Raw genomic sequence first — 14,201 nt, forward strand, 5'->3', positions numbered from 1 at the left:
TCTACATTACGTGCATCAGATAATAACCAAACTATGACGTCACAGACAATCTTATATACGAGTGATGTATGAAAAGTTCTGAGGAAAACAAAGGTTGGGAAAGAAAAAGATTTGTGGGATAGGCGAAAGAAGGAAAGCCTAGTGATATCGCCCCAATACCGGAGTCCCTGCTTAGTTTTGCATTCACTTAGCTATGGAGCACGGATAATAAGTGTTTATGTTACGAACAAATATTACGACTCAGAGTTGGTTATTACGGATTGCGTGTGTTTGGTATAGCGATTTGTGTATGGTTAGTCTGAATCTAACCCTCTGATTGGCTGAAGCAAGGTCTTATATCTGGCACTAGAAGACATGTGATCAATATCTAACTGAAACGAGATTAAACGACTGTGACCGCTGTTCATAGTATAATCGTGGTTGCGGGTATATGATCAACCTAGTACAAGCACTATTACGAATTATTGTTGCCAAAATCGCGCATTTTGCGAGAAAACCTCCTGTGAGTAAACAGCGCATTCATTGCTGCATAACGTTCGAATATACACGTGTTGTTGCCACTGTTTCGTTTTTGAACGTAAATCACAACTAAAACATTGTATGTTTTACTTTACCGCCAGTTAGTTACACATAGCAACTTGATATGTATTTCTTGAGTGAGTCTATTATAATATACGCTCGGTTATTATCTACCTCAAAATATGCTTAATTTTCCTCAGCGAGGCCTTATATTCACTACCAATTATCGTTTATAAGCTCTAAAATATAATGTATTTATCAATATAAAATATCAAACTAGAAATCTAAAAAATTCAATTTTTTCGTCCAAATAGCATCTTTTATCACTTAACATATCTATTAATCTAATATGTTGTACATTTCAACAAGTCATTGATATTTTCTAAATACGCTTAATCACATGTACTCCAGACAAAGGCATATTATCTTTGATTGTATCGATAGATTTTTTTTTTTTAAAAAAGCGTTTTTTAACACGTCTTAATACTAGTATCGCATTGCTTGTGCGTGCGTTTTGTTTGTCACCGCGTCGCCATGTTCACGCATGCGCACACAGTCATGGTATAGAATCACTATATATACGATGCAAAGTTTCAAACAATCAATTTTAAACTAAGCATTCGTCCCAATAATATTACAGAACAAATTATAAATTTAGTGTTATTCAAAAATGGTCAAGAGTAGAACAATTTTGTTTTTAACGAAATATCAATCTTCGGAGAATTCGAAGTTGTTCTTATTGCATCTTTGATACTATAAACTGATGTTTAAAGCGTGCCCTCTTAACATAACCAAATCCTGCCCAGTCTGCTAGCATTATCACTCCATGCATTACATTGATATTATGTAAAAGCTATGTACAATGTTAAATTCGATCTATACATTGTGTACATCATGCATTTTTCTCATCATTTAAGGGTGCATGCGATTCTTTTAAAAAAGATATATCTTTTCAGAGTCACTTTGCATTTATTTTCACCTAATTGGTCACAAGAATGTGCACTTTATCTTTATTTGTTTTAAGAGTAGCCTGGTTTATACTAATTAGGAGTGGTAACCTGGGCAGTAGAATCTGTTATAGTTACCTCATTACTTATCTATTGACAGTGATAAAACAAATATTAGTACATATGCTTTGATCCCGCTGTAAAGATTTAACATATCAATTGCATTTGACCCCTCGTGTTTGTATTAGACATTATATTCTAATCGGAAATTACACACCCTACTATACATTCACCTCACACCTTTACACCTTACTTACATACACATACATGGTTTTAGGATCTATTTTGCCGTTACTTAATGAGTCGTGACTTTCTCTCGTCAAACATTATCAACGAAAATAGTAGTAATGGTTATAAAACCATTTCCCGACTTGGGAGATCATTCAGGTACAGATCCGAGCTTTATTGTGAATGTGTTATTACGTTCCTGCATATTCTGCGCGAAGCGTGTGGTTCTGTAAATGATGGTGTTCAACGTCCATGAACATGAATATACTGAGAACCTACCGTGTGAGCACAATGTATGATACAAAATCTTTCGCCATTATTATTATTTTTTTTAATGTTTTTTTTTTATTATACGAATTAAGTAATTACATACAAAAAAAACTTACAAAAGGAAATACAAAAACAAATAATGACCTGGTGTACAAATACAGTATTTAATTACCTAACCAGTTTTCAGCTTTCTTTCATTTTTCAAAATGTAAGTTGACCTTATTATTTCTTTTTGCAATTTCATATTCAACTTGTCTATTGGAAAGAACAAACATCTTAAATGCATAAGACAACATTTTGTTTTTTTGTTCTACATAGATAAATAAACCATTTGAATAAAATTATGATATAGTTTAATATTTTGTTTTCTGGTGAGTTGTATATTCCAAATATAATAATTTTGCAGTTACAGCTTGTATGTCTAATTACTTCAAACTGTTCTTGCACCAATTCCCACAATTCTTGCACAAAATGACAACTTACAAACAAGTAATGTAAGGTTTCTTCATTGACATGACAAAAAGAGCATGAAGATGATGTAACTGATTTCTATTTATACAATTTACTGTTTGTAACAATGTAATTGTGAATAATTTGGTACTGAAATGCTCTCAGAGAATTTGATATAGTAGTTATGAATGGTAATTTAAAGATAACGGGAATATGTTCTGCTGAGATATCATAAGAGTTCCTAAATGTTTGCACTATCGAGGGTGGCTCAATTATCTATTTACATATTTTTTTGTAAATTATTTTAGTTGTTAAGGATTTAATATGAATGTACTCTCCTTCCCAATAAATACTATTGTGATCAAATTCAAACCAGGTACGTGTTTAGTTAAAAATAATTTGCTTCATATTCCAGTACTGCCAATTATGAAAACTCCCATCCTTATCAATTAAGTCAATAATGCGACTAATGCCCCGATTTGCCAGAGATTTAAAAAAAAAACAGTTTGTTTGCAATGTTCATAAAGCGGTTGTTCCACAACGCTTGATTGCCAATTTCGTACACAGAATTAGGGGGATGGTGCATTAAATGTGACCATTCTTTCATAATGTCAACATAAAATGGTGGTAAATTATCTACCAAACTTTTCATATCAAAATTACAAGATAATACATGTCTACCCCTTTGATATTTAGTAGTGGTTCTATAATGTTACTCCAAACAGCTGGTTCTGATGAAAACAGTCGTAGAACCCATTTCATTATTTGTGCTTTAGAAAACATTCAATTTCCACCATGTTCAGGCCTCCATTCTTTCAATCTGATTAAAACAAGATCTTGGTTGGCTTAACTTTTTTCAAATTTTATTTTATATATATATTTTATTATTATTATTATTACTATTATTATTATTATTATGTATTTCTATTACTATTAATTTCATTTATTATTATTCGTTTTAATATTTGCTTTCACAATAAATTTGCCACACCGGGCTTTCATAAACAAACCCATTCTTGCAGCAAAATAATTTTAACGTCAACAAATAATTAAAATAAATAATAATTATATATAAAAAAAATTAACCCAACCAGGATCTTATTTTAATCAATTAATGAGGTTCTTTTAACTCGGTCACAGCCTTTCCAGATAAAATTAAATGATTTTTTTAATTGCCTTTATAATTGTTTTAGGGGTTGAAATCATTGTCGAAACATACACAAATTTTGATAAAAAAAAATCATTTTCCAATTTTAATTTTGTCAATGTTGAATTGAAATTCTCAGAAATGAATAGCTTCTCATTATAAGTTACAAAAATACCCATGATCCTTAGCCCTACAGACCTTTTAATATCCTCTTTATCTTTCTGTTTGTGGCCATAACACATCAAAAGTGCTTCTGTTTTGTTCCTATTTAACCTTAACCCAGAGCATTTACCAAAATTATTAACCATGAAAAAGTACTGGATGAACTAAATATGATATATCGTCTGCGTACAAGTTTGAATATTTTTTTTTAAAAAAGAGATGCCTTCTATAGTTGGGTTTCTCTAATGTGGCGCCGTTATAGTACATGTAGCCATCTCATGCCAATGAATATAGTCACTGATGATGTTCCGTTATTAACTTGAGAATATTCTTCGCGTGTCTATGATATTCATAATGTTTGAATTTACATCAATAATGTATGGGTTATTATCAATGTCGATGCCGAGCAAGCTATTAGTGAATATGCCACGTTTTATGGAGATATGACAGAAATGATGGCATGCCTCGTTACATGTCATGCTGAAGTAGTGATAACTTTGATGCACTGTTACCATGTTACACACAAATGATTGAATTCGATAATGCGTGACTTTTTTTTTTTTGAAAAATAACATGGTAAACCACACATATGTCGTGCATTTTATCCCCCGATTACTGCGAAAGATAATCCCCAACATTTACTGACATAGATGTTGCCATGGTTGCCAGATACAATATTACAATTACAGTTGGCTGAGCTGGGATTAATGTTGATGATATCTTCTGTCTGATGATCTTGTGTTGATTATTGACGTTTAAATATTTAATTTGACTATGTTCTGTAGCATGTATATCCAATATCGTTGGGCGTTTGTTTATGTTCTTTGTTATCGTTTTGATATGATCTCATTACATATCAGATGATTGGTCGTTTACAGGCTATTAATGTGTGGAGCTCATTTTTAAATCACAAAGACGCACAATCCCATCTCATAAACAGGAATAATGCATGTACAGGAAACCCAAACACATGATTTGGAGACTAATAATATCAATATGCCTAGAAACTATCACCGTATCTTCCCGGTCTGCACTTCTGTATAACGTAGACATGATTTGATTTAAGAAAAGGAGCCTTGAAGGAGAATTCATATTGATGGTAACCCTTCGAGTGAACTGAGTTGTGTATTACATAAAAGCAACTCTCTTGGTGGCAATTAGCGTTTTTTTGTAAATGTGATGATAGTGATCTCAGTAGAATTTGATAAAGCAACAAATGACTTGCATACCAATTTTCGGAATTTATTTAAGATTGGTGATATATCATATACAGACAACTTTTGTGTATGTTTGGAAATGGTCACAACCATACGTTCAGGTGATATATGGCTGCTGAGTTGACAACAAATTGATATTCCGACGTGAGTTTAATCACTTACAAGCAATGCTTGACAAAAAAATGCTTTTTTTTTCAAAGACGATGAAGCTTAAATGTCACGTCTTTGATTTTACAAACAGCAGTTGTTATTAACGAGTACTCCTAAACTGGTTGTAAATGTCATCTTTTATACTCGTGTAAGCACTGCCATTACGTGTGTCGTATCATTCGTATTCAATCGATCAAAAAGTATGTGATAGTGGAGAATTACATGAGAATGTAAGAGATAGATGTTCCCAACACTGAATATCATTTTAAATTCAATAGATTATTTCGATAGATTACAGTCGCAGATGTGTATATGACGAGAATCGTTCACAAAACGGTGGTTCGTAGACATAGGACCGGGGGAATTTAGTAGTGGATACACAACATGACATGGATATTTGTATTTGTTGTTTTCCTTTACCATTGCTCATTTCCCTATCCAAGAAAAGACGTTTCTGACACACATTTAATTACTAGATTACTATTATTAGATTACTAAAAAAAATTAGAATTATAATAATATAACTAAAACAAATAATTGTGATGATTGCAGATGTTTAAACAAACAGTTTATGACAGAAATATGACTACTGTTCAAAAGATTGTTATTTTTTTATTTTTTTTTCATCTTGTTACACTATTAACATTTGAGGTGTAATTTCTGAAAATACAAACGAAACAGCGATAGATATTTAGGTTGAACATGCTCGCTGTTATTGTTCCAAATATGAAGCCCAAAAGATTACATTTCAGAGATTTAATTTCAGGATCTATGTATGATGTCAAATCTAGAAGAAAAGTTTACACTAAAAAGTGATTAAATTTGATTATAATGTTCTTATCGTTGTAGCTGCTCAAACCCGTAATAGTCATTCTATGTAACATTTTGTATTTTTCGCCGAGATCTACGATTTGTCTATAGGCTATTTTATTTCTGATGCCTTACAAAGCCACGATTAACATTCACATATATACTTCAAATCGTTATTTTACGACCAATACAATACATACGAAACTATCAAAATAAAACTGCCGGAGGATCATGTCGTATTATGGCCCGGATATTGTTTCTAGAAACTCATTTCAATAAATATTTTCTTGGTTGCATAGTGAAATATAATATTGCGTGATTCGTCCCTAATTATCGAATAACAGAGCGTGCTTACTGGGCCCCGTGTATAATGCCGTCATTTTTATCTGACTACAAAGTTGTCAAAAAATCATCACCATTCATTATTTGCAAATGCCTAATAATTTATTGCATTAAAGTGTTTATTGTTTCCCACTAGTAAATCGAATTTTAAACAATATAGAGTTTATAAAACTCCAATATCACTATTACGGTGATGACATTATACTTGATAGAGTCATAGTTGTCTTATGGTTATGAGAAGGTAGTCTGTTTGATGAGTCTGTAGCATTACGACTTTACTATATACATCTGTATGAACACTAATGGGTTTTATTTGAGCAGTTTTATTGACTGTATTGCTTTACCTAACGGGGTTATAGTAGCTGCCTAAAGGTGAAACGACTTATATTCGTTTACACTAACAATGTACTGTATTCTGACCCTCACGTGTACTGAATATATAACCATCGCGCTCTGCGTTAAAATTTGAAAATGTGAAGGAAGAGGTGACTGTCATCATGTGTTCCTTAAAACGTCGCCGTATTTAATCTCCGCAACGAACTAAATAAGGATATTGGTCTTCGGAGAATGGAACGCTCCATAGCACACACCTGGTGTTCACCTCGTTAGTTTGCTTAAACGCTGTTATTTAGATACTTTAGGAAGTTAACATTCAATGTCCTTAGACGTGACACCAGCTGCGACATTTCAATCAACAACGACTAATTTATTAATTTATTCCCATGTGGGTTTTCAAAGTTTTGGCGATCGAATAGGAAATTATGTTTAGCTATGTCAATTACAATTTATTGTCCACCTTTTATGTAACATTGATAATGAAGCGATAAGACGTGTTGTCGTGATGATTTTCAGTTAAATATGTTGTACTGTAGATGGTCTGTCATCTGTCAGGTTAGCTTAGCTGTTTTGTTTTGTTTTGTTTTGTTTAAAATTCACTTCTTTATTTCATTGTACGCTGTGTTGTGTATGCCAAGCATATATACAGGAAATGCTTGTGTATTTGTATCACTGTGGGCACTAATATTTGGGATATCTATCCTACGCATGTATATGATTGTCTATCACTATACTGAATTACTGAACCGAATCATAGAATGTGACTAAAGCGCAAACATGCAGGCTAGTTGTTCCATCGGAAAACTCCTTCCATAGTACGTGGGATACAACACCGTCCCATGGTTGTGTTGCCTTCGCGACAATCATTCAATGCTTTTGGCAGCTCACCACGACGCCTTCATATTGACACATTGCATTGTCTTTCACATCACAGCTCATCGAAACGTCTATGTTCTTGGCGATGTCTTTTCACAATTTTATTGCGTCATTTAGCATATTTTTTGTTTAATGCAGCCATGTGATTCCCGGAGTGCATGATCATTGCGGACCCCGTAGATATTGCGGTGTTAACTGATACTACTTTTTTGTAGTAGCTGTTGTTAGACATCCTCGGTTTTATGTACGTGAATATAACTAATGGGGATATGATCAACTTTAATCCGACCATGCTTAAAAACCCCGGCATCGTCAAGGGCAAAAATTCCACAGAAGATGCATTAAGTGGTCATGTAATAAAAGCAGAATAAACAAATGTTTATTATCAATCGTTTTCTGTACGATGCAATGGTTCCAAAAAAATGGTCTGGTCAGCCACTGCTTTAATTTTGAAATCAAATCTGTGTAATGCGAGGACATGTTGTGGGGATAGAGATAGATGGAGCCCCGGGGTCACTCTAAATTAAAACCTTACACCATGTGCGTTCTTGCTAAAACATAATAGGCCCCTAGGGCTGGCAGCACATTCATTTGGCAAACCATACCCCCTATTGCGGACGCAATGTAAATTTAGTACTCCCTAGAGCATACTTATTGAAGAAAAGAACACCCCCCTATTGCAGATAAATATTGAGAACATCCCACCCCCTATTGCGAGCAATGTCTACCTTTTTGTTTACTCAGGTGGAGAATAATCAACTAAATACGCTACTTATGGTTGCTGTGTATGCAACTCCTGTTGGTGTCATTCGTTGTTTAATGATGAGAACTATTCACATGATTCGGGTGGGCGTTTTGGGCCTGGTCGGGGCTATGGGTCCGCCAATTCGGGCCTACGGCGGTTTATGGGAGTGGTTGTTGCGAGAGAGGGCCTACAGCAGGCGCAGCAACCCTGTGAGTTTATTTCTGGGGGCCTATTGCAGACATTAGCTTTTAAATGGGGCCTATTTGCCTCCCGCGCGGGCCCGCTTTACCCGGCCGCTTTAGAAGGTGAAAAGCACCCATTTCCCCGCTAAATTTAGAACGCACATGGGGTAGTAACGGCATATAGAGTGACCCCCGGGGACGTAGCAACTTGGCAATCAGCATGGAAGCTGACAAGTAAAGAAGAAAGGAAGTTTCCATGAAAATGACCCAATAAATAGTTTCTGACACTATTTAAGTTCTGTCATGTAAATGACTTGTTTCATCTTTCTTATGGCGAGGCTTTGTTTTTCCCTTAGAAGGAAACGACATCACCCATCGGCCCGATGATTTGGGAAGGCAAAGCATCATCGGTCTTGTTTCAAGACTTTAAAAAATGCTGCATATTAAATTTACAACAACAAAATTTAAATAATTGGTTAGCTAGCGGACAAGAATAAACAAACATGACTGGTTTGTAGAATGCTATGCGGCTCCCTTCATATCAAATCTATTTCATAAAACGTATACTCTTCGTTACTCCGGAAATTATGAATTTGTGTGTCACTGTTCTCATTACTGACATCCTCCTGTAACTGTTAGATATGTATTATCAGGCAATTGTTGTCAAGATTACTGTCATTTGCGTCGGAGATCCTGAATTATCGGCTTTCCTAATGATTGCCGATTGTCGTAATTGTACCATGTTGACAGTGTTATGACTCAAACTGATGAATTGACCAAATTCACTTCATGACCTTGATGCTGTACTTTTCATGTATGATTATTTTTTTTAAATTAACTACATTACTTGTGCAAATGATAATGTATTCAGACATATACCGATTTGGAAAATAGAAAGCTAGTCTGAATCGGTCTGAAACAGCTACATACCATTCTAGCGAATTTGGCTGAAAGCTCAAATCACCGTAAGGATATTTTCGCTGAAGGGTTGATTCAGTGAAAATAAAATCAGCTTAACTGAGATGTTCCATCGTAGGGGTTTACAATTTTTGTTTGGTGGTGGTGTCATTTACAATTACTCAATAACAGCTTTGTATTATGGGTAATATGAATATGTGTAACGAATGTGGTAAGGGCATGGCCAGGTGACCTCCTAACTTTTCCAATGTGTGTATTTCACGGAGATAAGCCCACGTCACACTATGCAATAGATAGCCACAGATAACACCAACAAACTTGTGTAAAATGGGTAATGTCGCACTTGTCCTTATATGAATGTTTTTAATAAGACATTTATTAAATTGTCGAAGACAAGGTTAGGACTCACAATATCATACGTGAGTTTTGCAATCACCTTTATGAAAACACATAGGTTCTGACCTAAATGAGACAACTATAGCGCTCCATTGAGCGTGAAAAGCAACTGTCGCTAGTACTGATAATATTGAACTTGTAAGAATCGATCGATGCAGTAGCAACAATAGTTATTACTCTCCGAGCCCTTGATATGTACAATAAATTGATCGCCTCATAATGACTACAACGTCGTAGTCACTTTCATTTTGTGATGTCTTATGTTAATATCGTCGTCAATACCTCAATATCTACACCACTGCTACAAAATCAGGTCTCCGTGTCGTGAGCAGTACTGTCATGTTCCAAATCATCGCCATTTTCACACCGCCATTGCTGTCATACCAACTTCACAACTGGTTTGTTACATTACAATAACGCCATCGCCTACATACCATCGTCATTTTCCCCATCAATATTAATTCTTTATTACCACATATATAATACCCAAACCCATTTTCGTATTAAGGCCATGCATCCCCCCGGGATGTGTCGTCAGTCATCAATGACAAACAATCACATTGTAATGCATAATTTGTTTCCACGACAAAGTGGTCAGCTAGAACAATATGATCCTTACAGAAAGGTATCTCCATGTCATGCAGTAAGTTGCCAGACAGTGTATCAGCGCAACGGCATTAAAAATGAAGTAGATATATTATTATTTTTATATAATTCTTTGATTGTGAAACACATGCGGAGTGAATCCATTTTCAGTCACATGACATGTAAAGTTTGGTTATGCGATGCACCATTATATAGCGCATGTTTGGAGAGAGGTGAGACTTTAACTCGGAGGAGAGTTGGTCACTCGGACGAGAGTTTCGCTCAGACGAGAGTTTCACTCAGACGAAAGTTTCACTCAGACGAGAGTTGGTTCCTCAGACGAGAGTTGGGTACTCAAACAAGAGTGTTACTCAGACGAAAGTTTCACTGAGACGAGAGTTGGTCACTCAGACGAGAGTTGGGCACTCAGATGAGAGTTGGGCACTCAGATGAGAGTTGGACACTCAGACGAGAGTTGGGCACGACGAGACGAGATTTTATTACACGACTAGATTTGGTCAAGCAGATAAAAATTACCATCAAGGCACTCCATTTTAGACACAAGTTTTACTGCACTCTCGTACCTGTACATTTTGCTAATGCCCGGTGACGTACATTGATATTCATGTTTATCCGATATCGTTACAATAGATATTAACAGTTGCCACATAACCTTTGTTTGTTCTAACCCTTTATTCCATCGACATCATTACGATAAAATCACCACTTTTCACTTCTATATTACCACTTCTCTATTTTCATTATTTATCATCGTCACATCCACATCGTTTGCATTTCCGTATAAGCATTACTACCATCATCATTACCATGTCGCCATTACTGTCGTCATTATATGTCATCGTTATTGCACACCATCTTTTTTCACATTTTCATGATGTTCTTATCATTGCAACATTATTCGGTAATTCCTGAAACTCAGATTTCAATATTCATAATCAGTGGCCTCACTGCAGCCATTTCATTTATTAAATCTAAAGTTGTCGTATGAAAGTTAAGGTAGTGGCAGAACGAATGGTTCTATTGATTTGGTCTTAGAGTAAACGAAACTATGTCACTTTGTCGAATACATATTGTGACAGCTTCGATGCTGGTGATCGCTTACAGAATTTTTTTTATTGTTTACTTACTTACTCCATCCGGCAGAATATCTGATGAATAATACGAAATTCACTGACTGTGTCTAGGCATGGTGTTTACTCTTACTGGATTGCGAAAATTCTGATAGTTCGTTATCTAGCGCGAAACCGCTGTGAACATGATCTGACGTAGTGTAATCACCGTGACGTTCCTACAAAGTTTATGTTCAACTGGAACAAACGTTTTTGTTTTGTGTTTTTTGTCAGTATTACTTTGCTGATGAATGTTGCGTATGTGGGTTCACATATTTTGAATAGTAATTTTTAGAATTATGGTATAGTATACAGATTGTGTTGTAGAATTAGTTGTCTGCACTTGTGTTAAATGCTCGTGACCGACAGGGTCTAATTGGTCAGTAGAAATATTAGAGTTCGGGGATATTTTCATTTCAGTCTAATATCTACGTTTTTCCATTACAGGTATTCAAGATGGTAATGTTTATTACGTAATAATGTTGTTTTTCTTGTTTACAGGATGAAAAGAACCAAATTATCATGATAAAGTGTTGGCTAAGTCAGGTGAGTCACAAACGTGTTTTTACAAATTGAATATTTTTTAAGACATATGATATGAGGTACTTTTGTTGAAACATCCAAAAACCATTTTTTTTCTAAATCGAAAAAATTAAATTGTTGAAATTATGCTAAAGTTATTTGTGTTTTATTTACGCACACGACACATAGTAAATTTATCTGATTTGCTGTCGTGTTTCAGTGTAGCATTCACATTTATCTATTTTTGGCCAGCTTTTTGTAAATAGATCTTTCTTTATTTTCGAAAATTCCAATTCTTAACACTTACTAAGCCAATTTGTTTAAAGGGTGGTAGTCGTCGCGCCGCGCATGTGCGACATTTGTGTTGATAAATATTGATTTTCCCACAATCCAATACGCTCTTCTAATGGAAATCACGAGTATGAGGTTTGACCTGGGCGCGACTTGAACTAATTACCGCCGGTGACTCCTATGATACATTCCAATCACCTAAAAATACCTAATTGAAGCTTGGTAACGTCCCAGTTTGTACTCGTCGATCTGCGCAACAGCCAAAGTCGCCATCTTTGTTTATATGAGACCCATATATCTCGCGCATGCGTGGCGCGACGACTACCGCGCTTTAAGCTCAGAAATAAATTCACTAATCTACACATGAATTCGAGTGTTGGATTTATTGATTGACATAACATAAATTAAACTAATAATAGGTCACAGATGGTATAATCGTATATACACTGCACATTAGCATGTATCTTCATTCACAGTGGCTATTTTAATTTCACAAAATTTAAATAAATTTCAATGTCAATTAAAATAACCACTCCTGTTGACTCGCTAAGACAATCAACCGGCTGTGACTCAAGAGTAGAATTGCTAATGCGGTAACGATTCCAAACCTGCGTGCAGAACAACTTCCCACGCGCCACTGTTTCCTATCGTAACACGTGGGTGCGAACGTTCACGTCATTGGGCGATGAGAGAAACTGGTGCTCCAGTGTCGTTTCCAGTCTGCCACCAACGGTCAGTTGTGGAGAGTAGTTATTACAGTCGTCCCCAGCCATGGACGATACGTGTAGACATTCTGCCTGCTTGACGATATAAAACACGCATCTGGATGCCATCATTACCATCGCTGCTATCACTTGGATCACATACTCATATTACACTAGCATGTGATTTGTATTTAATGTTAATTGAAAACAAGACATTCGTTATAAGTTGAAAATAGATTGTATCATTCACGTTTCGATACGACCGCGCGGAATTACTCTCATTCAAACTGAAAACTGATGATCCTAGTTCACTGCACTAAATTGCAATGCAGACGTGCATTTTGTTATTTTAACAGTTTGATAGTACGTTGGTGATCAGATTAGTGTTGTGATTGTGTGAGAATTGTTTTTTTAATGGTATGTGTGATTTGCTGTAAACAACATATTCTTGGAACTGCTCGTTCCCAGGAACCATAATAAGGAGAAGGTTTGTTTTATTTTTAGTCCCTGAGGGCGTTATGCTCAATCGTGATCCGTCTGCCAAAAGGCAAAGGGTTGTGGACTCTAACAGCCAATTACATTTCTAATTTTCGGAAGCCACATGTATGTTTTCCAGCTAATACTCTTTCAGCCGTACTAAGTTGTTAGTGGGACTGACGTTGTCCATCGGCTAATCGCTGGCTTGTTTTGTCGGGTGGTGATGTTTTATAGCTACCCGTGGTGTATTACTAGAATATTACCGTGTGGTGTTTATATTGTCCCGTGTGTCACAATTCTCTGATACCTCCGGTCCCGGCGTGTGTTTGGGTACAGTACGGTTTGGCTCATTCGTGGGCTCGCCTACTTTCAGAGACGTTGTGCCGTTTATATATCTTTGCTAATTTTCAATAATAATTGATATTTTCGACTTCTATTTGAAATGTGTTCGTTAGATTGCTTTCGTACTTATTATGCGAATTCCGACTCCCATTTTATGATAACATTGAACTCATACTTATTCGAAGGGGACCATCTTTGAACAAAATGCCTTGCAAATGTCAGATGCGGAGTTTATATGTACATCTATTACCGATTATTGTTATTATTCTAGTTTATATTCTGACGGCAACTCCTTATTATAATAGGAAAAACTACTCACACTATCAAATAATGACAATATAAAGGTAATTTCCGGACATAACATTTTAACACACTCTTAGTATGCACGGATCATA

General features: G+C 35.5%; 1 protein-coding gene across 1 annotated transcript in view; it reads left to right on the top strand.

Moving 5' to 3' along the window:
• The window catches only part of LOC102803913 (neuronal acetylcholine receptor subunit alpha-10-like), a 45,076-nt gene that overhangs the window by 22,872 nt on the left and 8,003 nt on the right, over positions 1 to 14,201 (top strand). The window contains exon 3 of the mRNA XM_078005637.2: positions 11,972 to 12,016. Coding sequence (XP_077861763.1) covers positions 11,972 to 12,016 — 45 coding nt within the window. The remainder of the gene's footprint in view (positions 1 to 11,971; positions 12,017 to 14,201) is intronic.

The sequence above is a fragment of the Saccoglossus kowalevskii genome, chromosome 13 (genome assembly GCF_978046115.1).
Source record: "Saccoglossus kowalevskii chromosome 13, keSacKowa6.1, whole genome shotgun sequence".
NCBI classification, from domain to species: domain Eukaryota; kingdom Metazoa; phylum Hemichordata; class Enteropneusta; family Harrimaniidae; genus Saccoglossus; species Saccoglossus kowalevskii.